We start from the raw sequence: 16,221 nt of genomic DNA on the forward strand, positions 1-16,221 counted from the left end.
GCTGGGGTGGACACCGGCCTTCCTGCTCTGAACACTGCCCTGTTCTTGGGGGCCTGGCCCTAAGTGCTTACCCAGGTATTTCTCAGCCACAAGGCCACGTGTACAAGGGCAGATTTCTTGAATTTCGCTTTTTCTGGTATGAGGGCTGATGGGGGGCACTTCCCACCTCTTCCCAGAGTTTGGGACGCGGACCCGGGGGAGGGACTCGGTGAGGTCCCCTGGGGTTGGGCGTGGGTCCCTCCCGCGGCCTCACCTGCTCCCCGCCCCTCCTTCCGCGGACCTACCTTCCCCGGCGAGCAGGTGGCTGGGCCCGAGGCCGTCCGGGAGCGCAGGAGCATCCCTGCCCGGCTGCTGCCTGGCGCGGGCGCTCGGGGAAGAAGGGCAGGGAGAAGCGCGGGCCGTCGCGGCCCTCGTGACCGGGTCAGGACGGGCCGGGCCAGGCCGGGCGCCCGAGGAGGAAGAGGGAGGCCGAGGGGGCGCGCGCTGGAGGCAGGACCGTGAGAGTCGCGCGGCGGGGCGGGCGGAGTTTGGGTCTGGGATCTGGACTGCGGGCCGGGGCTGGGCCGGAGAGGAGGGGCGTGCGAGTGCCCTCCGTCCGTCGGGGCGCGCGCGGGGACACTGGTCCCCTGCAGAGGAGGCCGGGCCGGCGGGGAGGCGGCGCCGGGAGGGGCCGCCGAGGGTCTCCGGGGAGTTCTCTCTGGTTTCCCAGCAGCCATCCCGGCCCCTACCGCGGGGCTGGCGTCTGGGAGGGGTCGGGCGGCCCGACGCGGGCCACTCAGAGTTTCCAGCGACATTTCCAGAGTGTGGGAAGCGAGCGGCCGCGCGGCGGAGCCAGGACAGGGGGCAGGAGTGGTGAACCGGGCCGAGACCGGACAAGGGGGCAGGAGTGGTGAACTGGGCAAGCCAGGGGAGGCGGACAGGCCGGGAGCGAGATGACGGCGCCCCGCGGGCAGAGTGGCAGAGTTGACCAGGGGAAGGCCCCGCCGCCCCTCGGCGCTGGGGGAGAGGGTGTGCCTGCGGCGGCGCGCGGCCGGGCGTGTGCAAACAAACAGGCGCGCGTGCACTGCAAACGTGGGGACGCTCACACACGTGCAGGCACAGGGAGGAAATCAGCCCAAGGGAGCGGCCCCCCTGGGCGTGCCGCGCCCCTAAAGAGGATAAGGGTGGGGTCCCTTTTTCGGGGATGGGATTAGGAGGGTCTTGGTGTTCCCAGACATTGTGTTTGTTTTGATCTGCCTGCTTTTCCGCTGTTCCCGCTGCTCTGAGCTGGGTCCCTAGAGCCCTGGCCCTCTTGCTCCCCATCCACTCTGGCCATCCCCTCTCCCTGTCTCTGCCCCAAGCCTCTGTGTGGCACAGGGCCTGCTTCAGAAAGTGGGAATGCTTAAGGAGCATTGACCGGCCTGGAAACGCTCTGGAATCCTTTCTAGCCCTTGGGTTGGCTCAGGGATCCCCAAGCCTCAAACCAACCAACCAGCAAATAGTTACTGATCAACTTTAGATAGGAGCTGGGTGTAATCAATGCTAAATTATGAAAACTAATGTCATCTCCTGCATTCCCACTGGGTGTCAGACTGGTGCCAGAGGCCACCAAGAGCTTTGGAGTGTCTTCCAAACTCACCGCTCAACTCAAAGATTGGAAGGAAAGAGAGTGGAGAAAAGACTAAGAGATTTTCAGTCCCTACCACCATTACTGCTTTAGTCTTATCTTCTCCCTCCTTCAGGTAAAGGAGCTCTCCCCAGTTGCCTTAAAACGACTTCACACGTGAAAGCTGGAGGAGATGTTTGGGTTGAGAAGCTTCAGATGGGCCTGCTGGCCTCTTGCGCCTGCGGGGCTGCCATGTAGACACAGACAGCCACACCAGCAGCAGTGGGACCATTGGGGGACACATCATAGGGAAGCAGGTCCAAGGCTTCCCAGGAAACATTTTTACATGATTCCAGGGGTTCTGGGTCTGCCAATCCTGGGGCATCTTTGTAAAGGCAACTGTTGCACTGAGCGGGAGCTGAACAAGATGACCTTCAAGACTCCTTCCAAGAACCTGCCTCTCCAGGAAGGCGGAGAGATGGGGATCGCGGGGGCACTGCTGTGGAGGACAGCTGAGCGGGGGAGGAACCCTGGGACACTTCTTGAGGGAGGCAGCAGTGCATTGCCCCTCCCCTGAAGCTTAGATACCTGCTTACCCACCCCAGGTAGCCTCTTCCCTCCCTCAGGGATAAAATAGGTGCCCATTTTCTTAGACATGCATTTTTCCCACCTGTCCGGGTCCTTGGGACTAAGAAGGACCACATCACTTTCACTTTCTTCCTTCTTCTCCCAAGATGGTGAAGCTGAAGCTCTTCCAACTCCAGGAATCCTGGCCATACCCCCTCACCAGCAGCAAGCTTCTCTTATTCTCTAGGGCTCTGACCTGGACTCCAAGATAAATATTTAGTGTAGAGGGTGCAGCTGAGCTGACAAAATTCCCCACTTCCTGTTTCTCACAAAGGGAGGTGGCAGCCATGGGCAAGGAGCTGGGGACTGGCTACCAGTTTCATCTCTATGGGAATCGGGAGTTGAGTAAACAGCTTTGTAGGAGGAGGCGGGGTAGGTCTACGGGAGACCTGAGCTTTCTTCCTGAGCCGCTTTGATTTCTGCCTGTCTACTTAGGCCTGGGCTCTGCCGGGTTTATCACCTCTCTCAGGTCAGAATCCACCGTGTTCCGTGGTGCCCATCTGGCCTCACAGCCGAGAGGATGGGAGACAGAGGACCACAGAGCAGGGAAAACATAAGGAAATTTGACTGATTCCTCCCTTTCTGCCCTTATCTAAAGAGAATAATTCGTTCTCTTTGAAAAGTAGATTAAGGAGGGAAAGGTAGCAAGGTTTGGAGATTGAGCCAGGAACCAGGTGTCAGATTTCCCGACGCCTCCCTCTAGCTCAGCTCCCCTTGCTACCTCCACAGCTGGCATGGTTAGGGAGAAGCTAAGGCTGGGAAGATGGTCCTAGATAAGGCGGCTGGCCAGCTGGCTGTCAACAACAGAACAGATTCCTTTCCTTTCCAAATCCCACTGCACTCTCCCCGTTGCAAGCACAACTCCCCTAAGAGGGACCTCCCTCCCTGTGAGTTGCCGCTTCCCCACCTCTGGCACTGCCCTTTGTCAGGGGCTGCCTCTGCCTTCTCAGAGCCACCTGAGCCACAGTAAACACAGTTACGTAACTGCCCTATTTTCCCAGCTACCTGATCCCAGGCACCAGTATCCCCCGCTCAAGCCCTTGAGGCTGCACCTTTTGTTCTGTGGGTAGTCCCCAACATCACTGTCAACAGGGGTCTGTCCACATCCCCTGCCCCCCCTCCCCCACCTGCAGGGGAGGATGAGCCAGGGGACTACCAGTAAATGTGGCTCTTCACAGGGAGGGGGAGAAGGTGGTGGAATGCGGGTCACTCTGAAAAGCAACCTCTGTCACCAAGGATGACAGATAAGGGGAAAGAGCACTGAAGTGAAGGCGGGGTGAGCGGGGTGGGCAGAACACCCAGTTTTAGTTCTCAAGTGGGAAGAGGGAAGCCAGGGGTCCCAGAAGACATGAACCCGGACTCAGTTCTTGAGGAGCACCTTGCTCTGGTGCTTGGAATCGGCAATTCAGATGAGTCACCCTCTGAGATCTACCCTGGACAGCTAGGCGGCCCTAGCTCTGTGCCTCAGTACCCCTATGGAGATACAGGGCATCTGCTCTTCCTTTCTTCTCCTCCCCAGGGATGAACTTCAGGTGCTTCGAGTAGATTTTTTTTGGGGTTTTGCTCTTAGAATTCTGAGTGTTTTCTTCCTTCCTCTAAGCTGAGCAGTTAGACCAGAAGGGGTTAGCACAGAAAGCACTGCCCGTTTCCAGCAGTTTGGACTTCTCTAGAAGGCCACAGTGACACAATGGTGAGGAATTGAAACCAAGTCACATGGACACACCAGCAAGAATCTGGACTATGTTTCATCCCCTGGGCTCCATTCCTTTCTCCTGGGTCCTCTCTTGATTCCTGCTCCTGCAAATGTTGCCAGCCAAGTTCTACTGATGGCCCTTTCCATGCCAACCACTCATGGGAACAGGAGCAGGCAGAAGAAGAGAGTGCAAATGACCCATTTTGGGGCTTCAAAGGGCCTTCTATGCTGACAATGGCATGACTTGGCTCATCTGGAATTCAATATTTCTGGTAGAGTCACTGTATACAGAGTGAGGGATCTGGGGGGGAAAATACAGGTCAAGTATGGTGGGTGTTGGAGTCTGGCAGCCGGGATAGGTGCATGGAACCCCTAGGAATAGAGAATGAGGCTCTCAGGCTTGCCTGGCACAGACCTTTCCATAGCACATGCATGATGTAATAGGCATCTATTCTGGGTTCTCAGGGCCAGTCTCCCAAAGGCTGCGGGATAACTCAGCCGTTTGCCCAGTTTATCCCGCCTATCCTCAAGGAAGTTTTGATGCTGACATCACATCCACGGCTGTTCTCTCTTCCTCTTTTCATGGATGAGAAAATAAGCACAATGCACAGATGGGGTGTCTTTGAGAAGAACTGAGCTGGGTGAACCTCTCTTAGTTCTCAGGAAAGATGAAACAAACAAGTGGCTGTCAGCTCTAGAGAGTAGATTTTATAAGGGAAGGATAAATAAGTGATGACCTCAGAGGGAAAACCTAGCCAAGTCAACTCAGCCACAAAGGAGGGCACAGACCCAGGAGCTGGGAAATTAGGTCTGCATCAGCCTTCTTTCCCAGCTCAGGTAGACTGCGATGGGTAGGATAAGAGGGCTGATCTGCTGGCCCAGTGGATACCATAAAGTACGGCTCTGGCCTCCAAACAAAGAATAACCTTGTCTTCCCACCTCCTTGAATTCTATGATTAACCTTCTCCTTAACAGCATCAACATTAAAAAGTCTGCTTCATTTACCATTAAATTATTCATCCACTGTATCAAAATTACATTTTCTTTCTAAAGCCTGAAAGCTGTAATTAAAAAAAAAAAAAAAAGCAAGACCATGCAATTACATGCAGGAGGCAACCAAGTGAGGAGCAGATCTAGATGGAACAACAGATTAATATGAATTTGCACTGAAGTCCTTCATTTCCAGGCTCTTTAAAATCTTTCCACAATTCCAGAAATATGGGCAAATCTTACCTAATTTTACTGAAGGTTTAGCTAAGGAATAGGGACATTGCTACATCAGGATGCCATTGGGATAACAAAGAACACAATGCATACTCATCTTATTGGAAATTAGAAACCTGGGCCTGTTTTCTGGCCTGTAAACTGCACTGTGGCCCTTAACGTGGCTGTATTTAGTGTAAAAGTCATCTCACTGGGGCCTGGCAGTGCTGGATTTAGCCTTTCTACCTGTACTGCCATAACCTGTAGAGTCCCCTCACTGACACACTTTACTCTCCAGGGCCCCGGCTCTTTCTGTATCCCCAATTCCCCACTTGCGCAGGGGAGCTTGTTTTTCCTTGTGAATCCACAGCACCTCATATTTCTACTTTTCAGAGGAATGAAAAGGCTAGTCTGACACTTCCCGTTCTTGGTGGGCCAGCTCCATGTTCAAATCCTCTTTGGCTGCCTTAACTTCTCCAAGATGGAATTCACCATGTCTATTATTAGGATCACATGCACGGTCATTATATTACAAGAATACAAAACTGTTTTTATCCTTGGTAAAGAATGTATGTTTTCTGGGATGTCTTTATTCCTTTTCTTCAAGTAGCAGCCTCTATTGGAGAAGCTGCAGAGGGGGCTGGGACTTGAGCAAGGAGGAGGCCAGGGTTAGGGAGTGGATTCTGAGTTGGGAGAAACAGAAACACGTTGTGGCCACCATAGCTGCTTTAAAATGAAAGGGCTGGAGAGAGGAAAGAAAGAGGTCCTTTTTATTGCGATGGGATTCCCTCCCTTGGGAGGGGAATTCCTTGGCATCGTCAGAGGCCAGACATCAAAAGCCAGGCTTTCTCCTGGCCTCTGGAATTGTTAAATGAGTAAAAGCCAAATATAAGTACCTCCACCAGAAAATATAGGAAATAAAGACACAGGGAGCCAATAAAGTTATCAATTAATTTTAAGGGTGTTTTCTTCTTTTTTTAAAATCTTAAGATGACCTCTAATTTAGTCAAAAGTCCTAACAAATTAATTTCTTGTTCACAAAAAAGACATTAGATGATTTCGGCCAATAAGTAACATTTCCCCCACTTTCTTCAACATAGCTGAAAGCAAGAAAAGGTAGGCAATCTCTTAAGCACAAGCAAAAAATCCATCATTCAGAAGAACCTTGAAAAAAATATCACACCACCAGTTAGTCTGACGTCTGACCACCTCACCATTTAGGAAGGAATACTGGGACCCCATCTTGGAAAATGTCTGCTGACAGATCTATTGGAAAAAAAACAGCTATTGGGGTCACCATGCACCAAGAAAAGAAAAGTTAGGGATTTACAATGTCATCCTCAAAAGTTCTGTGACAAAAACACATCTTTATTGCCCCAAATCAAGATCTATGATAGGCCTGCTCCTCATTACATGCATTTCATGTTAAGAGTATTTGGAGACATCTACCTCAAGGGAGTGAAGGAATGTGGGCAAGAACTTACTGGAAGGCAGTGTGCTGGGCCCTACTTTAGAGCCGCTCAGAGGGACGGTCCGCCTCCATGTCCTCGCTTCTTGATCTGAAGCCACTTAGACTTGTCATGAGGGCATAGAAGAGGAGATGAGGCATAACCCTGTCTCAGACAAAGGTGTTATTTAGCAGGTCTTGCCAAGGTGGCAGGGGTGTGAGGCCAAGGCCTCCTGGGAGGGAATATACTCTCCAGTATCATCTTTACCTTTGTGACTGCATAGATGAAGGCAGCTAACACTGACCCCATTCACTCTGGCTGGCTAGATATAGGCAGGTCAGGTCCCAAGCCCCAATGTAATATAGGCTCCCTCTTTCACACTGTCAATGGCACAAAGCCCTATTGTTAATACAGTTCTCTACTCACACTCAAGATAAGAGTAAACAACACTGTCCTTCCACTACACAACTTTCTTCCTCTACACACATCTGCTCTTTCTGACAGCTTTCCTCCGGGCATCTCATCACAGCAATACTGAAAGGGACTGTGGGAAGCCAGTTTTGGGCCCTGTCCTCCAGATAACCCGACCCTCCTCAATCCACTGTTGGGCCTTCCTATGCTGTCCTTTACTCACCTTCTAGCAGATCTCAGAAAAGATGTGGACCGGGTGCCAGACAAGGTGGAAGCCATGGTTATAACCACAAACAATTTAGGAAATTGGAGCCCATACCCACAGATGGGCCCTGGGTTCACCCTCCCTCTGACATCTTTTCTGCCTGGGCAAGGAAAGCTGAGTAATGCTTTAGGAGAAACTTGGGTTCCACTGTTACTATAACAACTAGAATAAGTATTGGGGATTCTAGAATGGTACCTCAACAAATCTTTATGGCTTAGGAAATAATTTTCAATGCAGAGATCAAGAGAGAAAAACCCGATAATTAGTAAAATAAAATTATGCATCAACCAATCTAGGGCAAGTTCTTCCTAAACCAATTTAACTGATTGGTCACCCAGATTGGTCAGGATGAAAATTTTTTTTTATTTTGAGATGGAGTCTTGCTCTGTCTACCAGACTGGAGTGCAACAGTGTGATCTCAGCTCACTGCAACCTCCAACTCCCTGGTTCAAGCGATTCTCCTGCCTCAGCCTCCCAAGTAGCTGGGATTACAGGCATGCACCACCACACCCAGCTAATTTTTATATTTTTAGTAGAGACAGGGTTTCACCATGTTGGCCAGGATGGTCTCAATCTCCTGACGTCGTGATCCACTGGCCTCAGCCTCCCAAAGTGCTGGGATTACAGGCGTGAGCCACCGTGCCCAGCTTGGATGAAAATTCTTAAGAGCTTAAACTTTATAGATAAGGTACAGTAGAAAATTTTGGAGATTTATTTATTTACATAAAATAGGGCAGGGTAAAGGGAACAGATTTTAGCCTTACTCATTCTGAGGCTAGAGAGACTCCTGAGTGATGACCATGAACAGCAAGCCCAGCTGTGTCTCATGCAGGCATGGCTTACATTTTTCCTATAGAGATCAGCTGCACCTCAAACTGTGTGTTTTTAAAGCACTCAGAGGGTAGAGGATCTAAGGAACAATGCCAAAAAGGCTAAAGAGGCCCCAAAGTTATCCAGTTTTTAAAAATCTTACCCTTGCTCCTTAATGACATTCAACAATAGTCTATTGACAAAACAAATAAGGGTTTCTCTCTTCCTATTTTGAACAATGTCAGTCAGGAAATCATCCCTAAGTTATGAGGACAGCAAAGAAAGCTAAACTTAAAGTGGCAAATCTTTGCTATTGATAGAATCTTGCCTCACTGAATTGTTCATGGAAGAACCAAAAAAGGCAATGAAAGATGTGAAAAATACTGATGTTGCTGGAGAGGCTGAGTCTTTTACTCCTAGGCAAGGAGCAGTATCAAGCTCATCAGAGTGTGATAAGCAATTCTTACCTTGCCAATCAATATCCAGTCACAAAAGACCAGCAAATCAGCAATGTCTCTACTTGTAACCAAAGTGTTACTTTGAGATTTTAAGGAAAACGAAGGCTATTTTTGTTTCAGCATTCTATTAAAGACACACACACACACACACACACAAACACACACATACACACACACACCCTTGGCTTGTTTTGCTTTTGCTCTAAACATTCAGAACACAGAAATCAAAAGGGATATATGTTTTGAACTTACATCGAGTTTTCAAATTTTTTTTTTTCTTTTTTTTTTTTTTTTTTGAGGACGGAGTCTCGGCTCTGTCGCCCGGCTGGACTGGCAGCTGGCGGATCTCAGCTCACCTCAAAGCTCTGCCGTCCCGGGTTCACGCCATTCTCACTGCCTCAAGCTCCCGAGTAGCTGGGACTACACGGCCCCAGCCACCTCGCCCGGCTAGCTCTTTTGTATTCTTCTTTAGTAGAGACGGGGTTTCACCCCGTGTTAGCCAGGAACTAGTCTCCGAGACTCCCTGACCCTCCGTGATCCGCCGTCTCGGCCTCCAAAGTTGCTGGGATTACAGGCTTGAGCCACCGCCAGCGGCCGGAGTTTTCAAATTTTTAAAAGAAATAATCATCCGATCGATTTAAATGTCCTGTGATATGTATGTCACCAAAAGTGAGAAACTGGCTCCATGTGAAGCATCATTTTCAAAACGGTATTTCAGAAAAGTTTACAAAGAAGTCCTGACATGCCTGGGAAATTGTTTTTGTTTTCCTAAATGGGAGAAGTTGCAGAAAAAGAAGGTCCCCGTGGGCCTTCCACAAGGAAGGTCCTGTGACGGAGAACACAATAAAACTGTTTATAGTATCTTTACGCACACACAGGGGGAAACATTCAATAAAACAGAAGAGACTTTGAAAACACCAAGACTGCAGAGCTTTAACAGCAGTTAAAATGTCTGTTGAATCACGGCCCTAGGCAGGAAAAGTAGCCTGAGAGCAAACCCAGGGCAGGGGTCCAGCCACCTTGGAAGCTGTTCTTTACATTAAAACAGCTACAGAACGGAAGGGATAACTTTACCTTTAGAATTCAACAGACTTTTCAAATCTAGCCTCCTCTTAAGAGTTAGTGCTGCTCTGGCTGGGCGCGGTGGCTCACGCCTGTAATCCCAACACTTTGGGAGGCTGAGGCGGGCGGATCACCAGGTCAGGAGATCGAGACCATCCTGGCTAACACGGTGAAACCCCATCTCCACTAAAATACAAAATGAGCCGGGCGTGGTGGCGGCACCTGTGGTCCCAGCTACTCGGGAGGCTGAGGCAGGAGAATGGCGGGAACCCGGGAGGCGGAGCTTGCAGTGAGCGGAGATCGCCACTGCACCCCAGCCTGGGCGACAGAGCGAGGCTCCGTCTCACCAAAAAAAAAAAAAAAAAAAAAAAAAAAAAAAAAAAAAAGTTAGTGCTGCTCTAAAACTCACTCAGGTTTTCTTGAACCAGGACCACATAACCTCTCTACTCTGGCTGATTCCTCGACAGCTCAGAAGGAACCAGTGAAGTACTGTATATAATTCTGTGATGCTTCTGTTAAGGAAACTTGCTCTATCATTCTGCTTTTTGAGACAATAGTGAAGCCATTCCTAAATAATCATCCCTAACAAACTATTATTTTTTGCTTAAAAGGATTTACAGTAACTATTTCTACTACTGCCTGCTGATGGAGGCCTGTAAGAGTGGTTTCTCCCTGTGGATTGTATATGTGTAACAACAGCCTTAATGAAAAGGAGAAAGGGATAAGGTACTAGCAACTCTGCAATCTGTCATGTGGAATGACTTTCATCAGTGAAATTTCCCAAGACAAGCTCTTTTCTAATCCTAGGATTGGAAGAGAAAGGAACATAAGGATATCTAGGTGCTTAATACCCAATTTAGGTTCAATGACAATCAGGAAAAGACAGTTACTAGAGACTTTTTCTCCCTTCTTTCACAGGTTTTACTCACAACCCATTCAGAGATCCTTTATCTCCTTCTTATCTTTTTATTAACGGAGCAATCCATGCAGGCAGATTCCAATCCCTAAGAGTGCTTTGATTTCTGCCATAAACAAATCAGGAACTGTTAGAAAAAAGGTACAGGAAAACAGAGATAGATGGGCTAAGTCTTCATTCTTCTAATGAAAAGTATGGTTTTTTTGGGGGAAAAAAACACCAAAATTATGTTGTTCTTTGTTTTTCTGGTTTCCTGGAAACTCCCAATATGACGTATTACTGTCTGAAATACTTGCTTTAGTGCTAGACTGCCAGCCACATCACAAATAACACTAAGGAATGCCATAAATGTGCATGTTCCATGCTCTGATGTAATGTTCTCAGGCATGTACATTCACTGCAGAGCTGACCAATGAGTATTATGACACGGATCCTGAGATGAGGCTGGCCAAAATGGGAGCCTAAGTTGCCCCAAAATTTCCTTCACTAGTTGGTTGTGACTTGAAAATCAAACTAAGGGAAAATAATTCACAAACTACATCTGAACACTTGTTTTTTGCATTTCAAAATATGCTAATGGAGGCTGAAATACCATTCAACCTAAAGAGTAACTGATATAGAAGACAGGAAATCCTCACTTATCCAATGTCCTTTAGCAAGACCTTCAATTCACAAGGAGACCATTGAACTCTTGTCAGTTTCTACTACCCCAGCTGGTTTCAGTAATACTGACAGGGAACAACAGAAGGATGATGGGAAGGCAGATGGGAGAGCTGATGCCAACAGCCTAGAAGGGTGTATATACATCCTGCTGTAGAAGGTGCTGTTGAGGGCATTTATCAAGTATTTAGAAAGTGACTTCCTTTATAGAAGTCACCTGGGGTTCAAAAATGAAAGCACAAGAATCTGGCAACTGTGAAAGCTTTCTGAAAATATTTCTCCTCCAAAGTTCTAAGGAAATTTAAACCAATCATGCCCATGGTCAGATGAACAAATTTTAAGTAACTCTAAGAACATCCCTTGTTATTTTTTATTTTGTTTTACTAGAACATATTTAAAGGAACTGAGAGTCCAGAGAAAGTAGGTTATTATGGAAAACATTTCTCTTCGCCCTTAAAATCACTGGGTTTGGGTTATTCACTTTGAAGTTCTACTATGATCCAGTTTCCCATAAGAAGAGAAGCAGTTTTAGCCATTGAAATCTAAGAGGACTTTCTTCAGTGGCACCCAGCAGAAAGGAAAAAAATGAAAAGGAAAAAAATCTTCTTGCATTTGAAAAGTTATTAGTCTTACATGAAAGACAAGACATTAACTTCCAAAAAACAATAATGAAGACTGACTAGTTCAAGTCAGAAACCCAGCAGGTTTCCAAGGCCCTTTATTAGGGGAAGTTCCCCTTTATAGCACAAGACTTCACAAATGTGTTGACAACAATCAGATTCATTTTTTAAAATTATGGAGAGAAAAGGGAAAAACAGATACACTTTTTATATATATTGAACATAAATTAAAAGAATTTATAAAACAGTCACCTTTTACAGAATAAATGCAGACTGAATTATAAATGCACCTCCAGGTTGAAATTGTTTGAGTTGCTTTTCATTTTCCAATAATAAATAAATAAAATTTGTTCTTGAGTTTTAGATCCACCTGAGCCACGGCAGGACTCTAAGTCATTACTGGGCTTTCTTCCCTTGGTCGCTCCTGTGTGCAGCATGTGAGTGTGCTGAGGTTACAGATTTCATTGGCCCATCAGCATGTATGCTATCTTTTCGGGGTGGCATTCGTTCATTAATTCGGTCCAGACCTCGTGCTTCTTCAAAACTCCGGATCTTGTGCTGAAGCGAGAACCCTCTGATGGCTACAGAAAAACAGGAAGCAGGTGGAGAGAGCTCAATTAGGCAGCAAAGCAACAAGCTTAAAAAAAGTTTCTTAGCACACAGCAACCTCCTAGAGAAGCACACAGAAAGGTGGCTATGAAGCACATGTCTGGTGAAAGTCATGGGCAATGTTTGCCTGAATCAGTCTTGTCTGAAGCTACTGCTTCCTTAAAGCCCAAAGGGCAGCTGAAATTGTGAAAGAAATTTTCATAAAAGCTCTATATGCATAATTATGGTAGACATATACCTAACAAAAAGCTAACAAGTACTTACTGGGCCCCAATACATTTAAGAAAGAGTGTCTTATGCACTACAAACATACGCAATGCTAGAACAAAGGCAACACTAGAATAACTGAACAAGTTGAACCCAGGTAGTTGCTTTTAGCACAAAGACCACATAGACCACACACAAAAAAGGTAACAAAAGAGCTAATCTTTTTGTTTAGGACAGCTTTTTATCTTGCACAACCAGGAGCTGTACATAAGTTAAAACCTTAAAATAGCTTCTAGATATTTTCTTTCTGATTCAACTTTTGTATCACCAAAGAAAGGCATTCCCATTTTGAACCATCTTACCTAATAAAACAATTACATGTATAATACAAGTTTATCAATTCCAATGGTTTTCATAGAAACAAAGTTAATTTAACTTGCCTACCTTAGGGCAACCTCAGAAATGAACTAAATTCCAGTCTACTTCTGCCTCTGCTCTTGCAGTCTTTTAGAATCGCTGAAGAGGCTGACCTATTCGGCTCTCTTTAGAACCAAATGGATGTCTCTTGTACAAGGAAGGGATACACAAGTAAACCACTTGACCTCTCATGACCAGCTGCTTAAGCTTCTGCCATTGTATTAAAGCTGATAAAGCCCAGAAAAAAAACAAAAACTGTAGCTGTGGTGAAGGTTATTTAAAATTAATGTAAAGATAGGACACAAAGGAAACACCTGCTTCGTTAACATGCCTAGAAACAACTATTCCTTTTCTCACTGTTACAGTTCTGGTGATGCAATAATAAAATATTTGAAATGCTGATAAAGCTTTGAAAAACCAGTACACAGACACATGGATCACATCTATCAGAGTAATACGGCCATACCTTCCCGGGCCTCTACCGCTTCTACTGTGGCTGTAAGAGGGCAGGAGCAGTAGCATGCAAAAATGAAGACAGAAAAAGAGTGAGTAAACCAACAGCACTGCTGGCAGCACAGCCATCCCAGGGGCCCATTTTTTAGCCTATCCCCATCCACAATGAAAGTCAACTAGTTAGAGAAGCGAGAAGATTATTGCCAGAGACTCAACTGGGGTGGGAGGAATATGGGGTGGGGAGAGTTTCTAATATTTTTAACATTTCGGGTGACATTGAACATTGCTCTCTTCAATTTAAATAGCCAACTGCTACTTTATATCTTGACATCCACATATCGAAACAACATGTAGAATCAAATAGTTTGACATCACAATAATCCTTAGTTTGTAAAATAGCTCAGGTGATATTAAATGAGCTACTGCTGGGTCCTATTCAAAAAGCTTATTTACAACTACATCTTATTGCTCTCAAGTGACTTATTTGCAGTCCAACTGTCCTATTAATTACTTCATTAAAAAAAAAAAAAAGAGTGGCCTTTAAACAGCAGACTGGCATTTGGAAGGAGAGGAAAAATAGGTTCCATGTGAAGGGTTATTCCTTGTCCAGGAGTGGAGTACGAAGTTAACAAAAGCATAGAACTACTGAATTCCTAATGCAAATGTGTGTACCCATCTGGGCTTAAAAATATAGCAGAGGCTGATGTTTACAATTCATATGGCTTCCACACAGTGTTCAAGAGAGTAGGCCAATAACTAAGAAATCCCTCTTCTTTCTTAGCAATGGAAAAGGAAGCAACTTAAAAATTAGTACCAACAGGTAAACTCCCTTGCATCTCCTTTCTCAGACAGTAAAAACGCTAATATATGAAAAGGTACAGGGTGCAGCAAGAAAGATCCTATTAGGAGAACTCTGTCAGTTACTCCAGTACCAATTTGCCAAAAGAAGGCAGGGAAGAATAATGAGCAGTAACAGTATGCTGCTATTCCCAAGACTTTATATATCAATATGAGAAAAGAAATGGAAAGAACTACAACATTAAATACCTAAAGCAATGTGAAAAATGGATAATTGGAATCTACTTACGAAGTGCTTTCATTTGTCAACCATAGGTAGGCATGTATTAAATCACTGTCACACCCTCTCTAATCTCCTTAAGTAGAACAAATACCCTTGACAAGAAAGCTACAGTGCCTTCTAACAGCACATCACTGATGTCACTGTTAGGAAGTGGGAGAACAAAGCATTGCTGAAACTGTATACTGAGTGTTGGTCTAATTAGAGCTTAAAAGCTACATGGTAAAATGTGTATGATATGACGTTGTTTGGGGCCCTCCCAGAATTGTTATTCGCATTGGGTATAAAGATAGTAGCCTGCAGTAAGGGCCATTATAAGAAACAGTCATATCAAACTACCTGAACTTTTTTTTCCTTTTTAACATCTTAACTGAAACAGAATTCATATACCACAAAATTCACTTGTTTAAAGTATACAAGTCAAAGGTTTTAATATAGAGTTGTGCAACCATCACCGCAATCTGTGCTTAGAATATTTTCATCACCTCAATGAGAAACCCCCCGACTTATTAGCAGTCACTTCCCATTTCCTTCTCTCACCTCTTCCCCTTAATCCTAGTCGAACACAATCTACTTTCTCTGTAGATTGGTCTGTTCTGGACATTTCATACGACTGGCATCATATAATATGTGGTCTGTAGTGACTGACTACATATAATATGTGGTCTGTAGTGACTGACTTCTTTCACTTAGCGTAATGTTTTCAAGGTTCAGTCATGTTGACATGTATACCTGCATTTCTTTCCTTTTTATGGATGAATAGTATTCCATTGTGTTTACCACATTTTGTTTATCTAGTTTATGGACAATTGCTTTTTTCCACCTTTTGACTATTATAAAAATGCCATTTTGGGCTATTATGATGAATGTCATTTATGAACACTTGTGTACAAATTTTTGCGAGGACATATTTTCTTTTCTTTGTGGGGTATGTAGCTGTGACTGGAACTGCTGAGTAGTAAGTCAACTCTATGTTTCATCATTTGAAGAACTATCAGAATGTTTTCCAAAGCAGCTGTACCATTTTACATTCCTACCAGCAGTGTTAAGAAGGTCCCAATTTCTCTACATTCTCATCAACACTTCTTATTAACTGCTGTCTTTTCACAGCCATCCTACCGACTATGAAGTGGTATCCCATTGTGGTTTTGATTTGCATTTTCTGAATGTCTAATGATGTCAAACATCATTTCATGTGCCATTTGTATGTCTTCATGGGAAAAATGTCAATTCAATTCTTTACCCATTTTTAACTGGGTTGTCTTATTGAGTTGTAAGAGTATACTTTCAAGATACCAATCTCTTAGGAGATATATGATTTGAAAACATTTTCAACCATTCTGTGGGTCGTCTTTTCATTTTCTTGATAGCACCATTTGCAGTACAAGAGTTTTTGATTTTGATGTAGTCCAGTTTATAACTGATCTGTTTTAATCTGATGGTCTTCATGAATCTTGTCCTGTCCTTGGCTTTCCCCACTATTTTGGCTACTGGGATTCTTAAGAGTCAAATTTGTGGCTAACTATTCGCTTTATTTTTGTTTTCCTTTGTGCTTCAATTTCCAAGCATATTTATTTTACTCCACTGTGTTTTATGTTTACTGTAACTCATGCCAGTCCCTCTTAGATCAAGGTGGGGCATACATGAATATATGTTACATGGCCATATGGGATACTGTTGGTTATATGAATAAAAGTAA

At 45.3% G+C, this 16,221-nt stretch overlaps 2 protein-coding genes across 19 annotated transcripts in view; both read right to left on the reverse strand.

Annotated features, from left to right (window-relative positions):
• Window positions 1-7,362, reverse strand: part of SORBS3 (sorbin and SH3 domain containing 3) — a 30,576-nt gene extending 23,214 nt beyond the window's left edge. For 6 of the 14 annotated variants that reach the window (XM_017889986.1, XM_017889985.1, XM_017889983.1 and 3 more), the window contains exons 1-3: window positions 7,191-7,362; window positions 6,593-6,721; window positions 2,256-2,408 (exon numbers count right to left, since the gene is read on the reverse strand). In XM_017889986.1, coding sequence (XP_017745475.1) covers window positions 2,256-2,362 — 107 coding nt within the window. In that variant the 5' untranslated portion in view covers window positions 2,363-2,408; window positions 6,593-6,721; window positions 7,191-7,362. Of the gene's footprint in view, window positions 1-284; window positions 1,003-2,255; window positions 2,409-6,592; window positions 6,767-7,190 lie in introns of those variants that run through there. The other 8 variants (XM_017889993.1, XM_017889990.1, XM_017889992.1 and 5 more) reach the window with 4 other exon arrangements.
• A 4,459-nt stretch (window positions 7,363-11,821) lies between these two features.
• Window positions 11,822-16,221, reverse strand: part of PPP3CC (protein phosphatase 3 catalytic subunit gamma) — a 103,468-nt gene continuing 99,068 nt past the window's right edge. For 3 of the 5 annotated variants that reach the window (XM_017889998.1, XM_017889995.1, XM_017889994.1), the window contains 2 exons: window positions 13,458-13,487; window positions 11,822-12,339 (listed from right to left, as the gene is read on the reverse strand). In XM_017889998.1, coding sequence (XP_017745487.1) covers window positions 12,155-12,339; window positions 13,458-13,487 — 215 coding nt within the window. In that variant the 3' untranslated portion in view covers window positions 11,822-12,154. The remainder of the gene's footprint in view (window positions 12,340-13,457; window positions 13,488-16,221) is intronic. The other 2 variants (XM_017889997.1, XM_017889996.1) reach the window with 1 other exon arrangement.

This window comes from Rhinopithecus bieti, unplaced genomic scaffold (assembly GCF_001698545.2).
Source record: "Rhinopithecus bieti isolate Rb0 unplaced genomic scaffold, ASM169854v2 scaffold_20129, whole genome shotgun sequence".
Classification (NCBI taxonomy): Eukaryota; Metazoa; Chordata; class Mammalia; order Primates; family Cercopithecidae; genus Rhinopithecus; species Rhinopithecus bieti.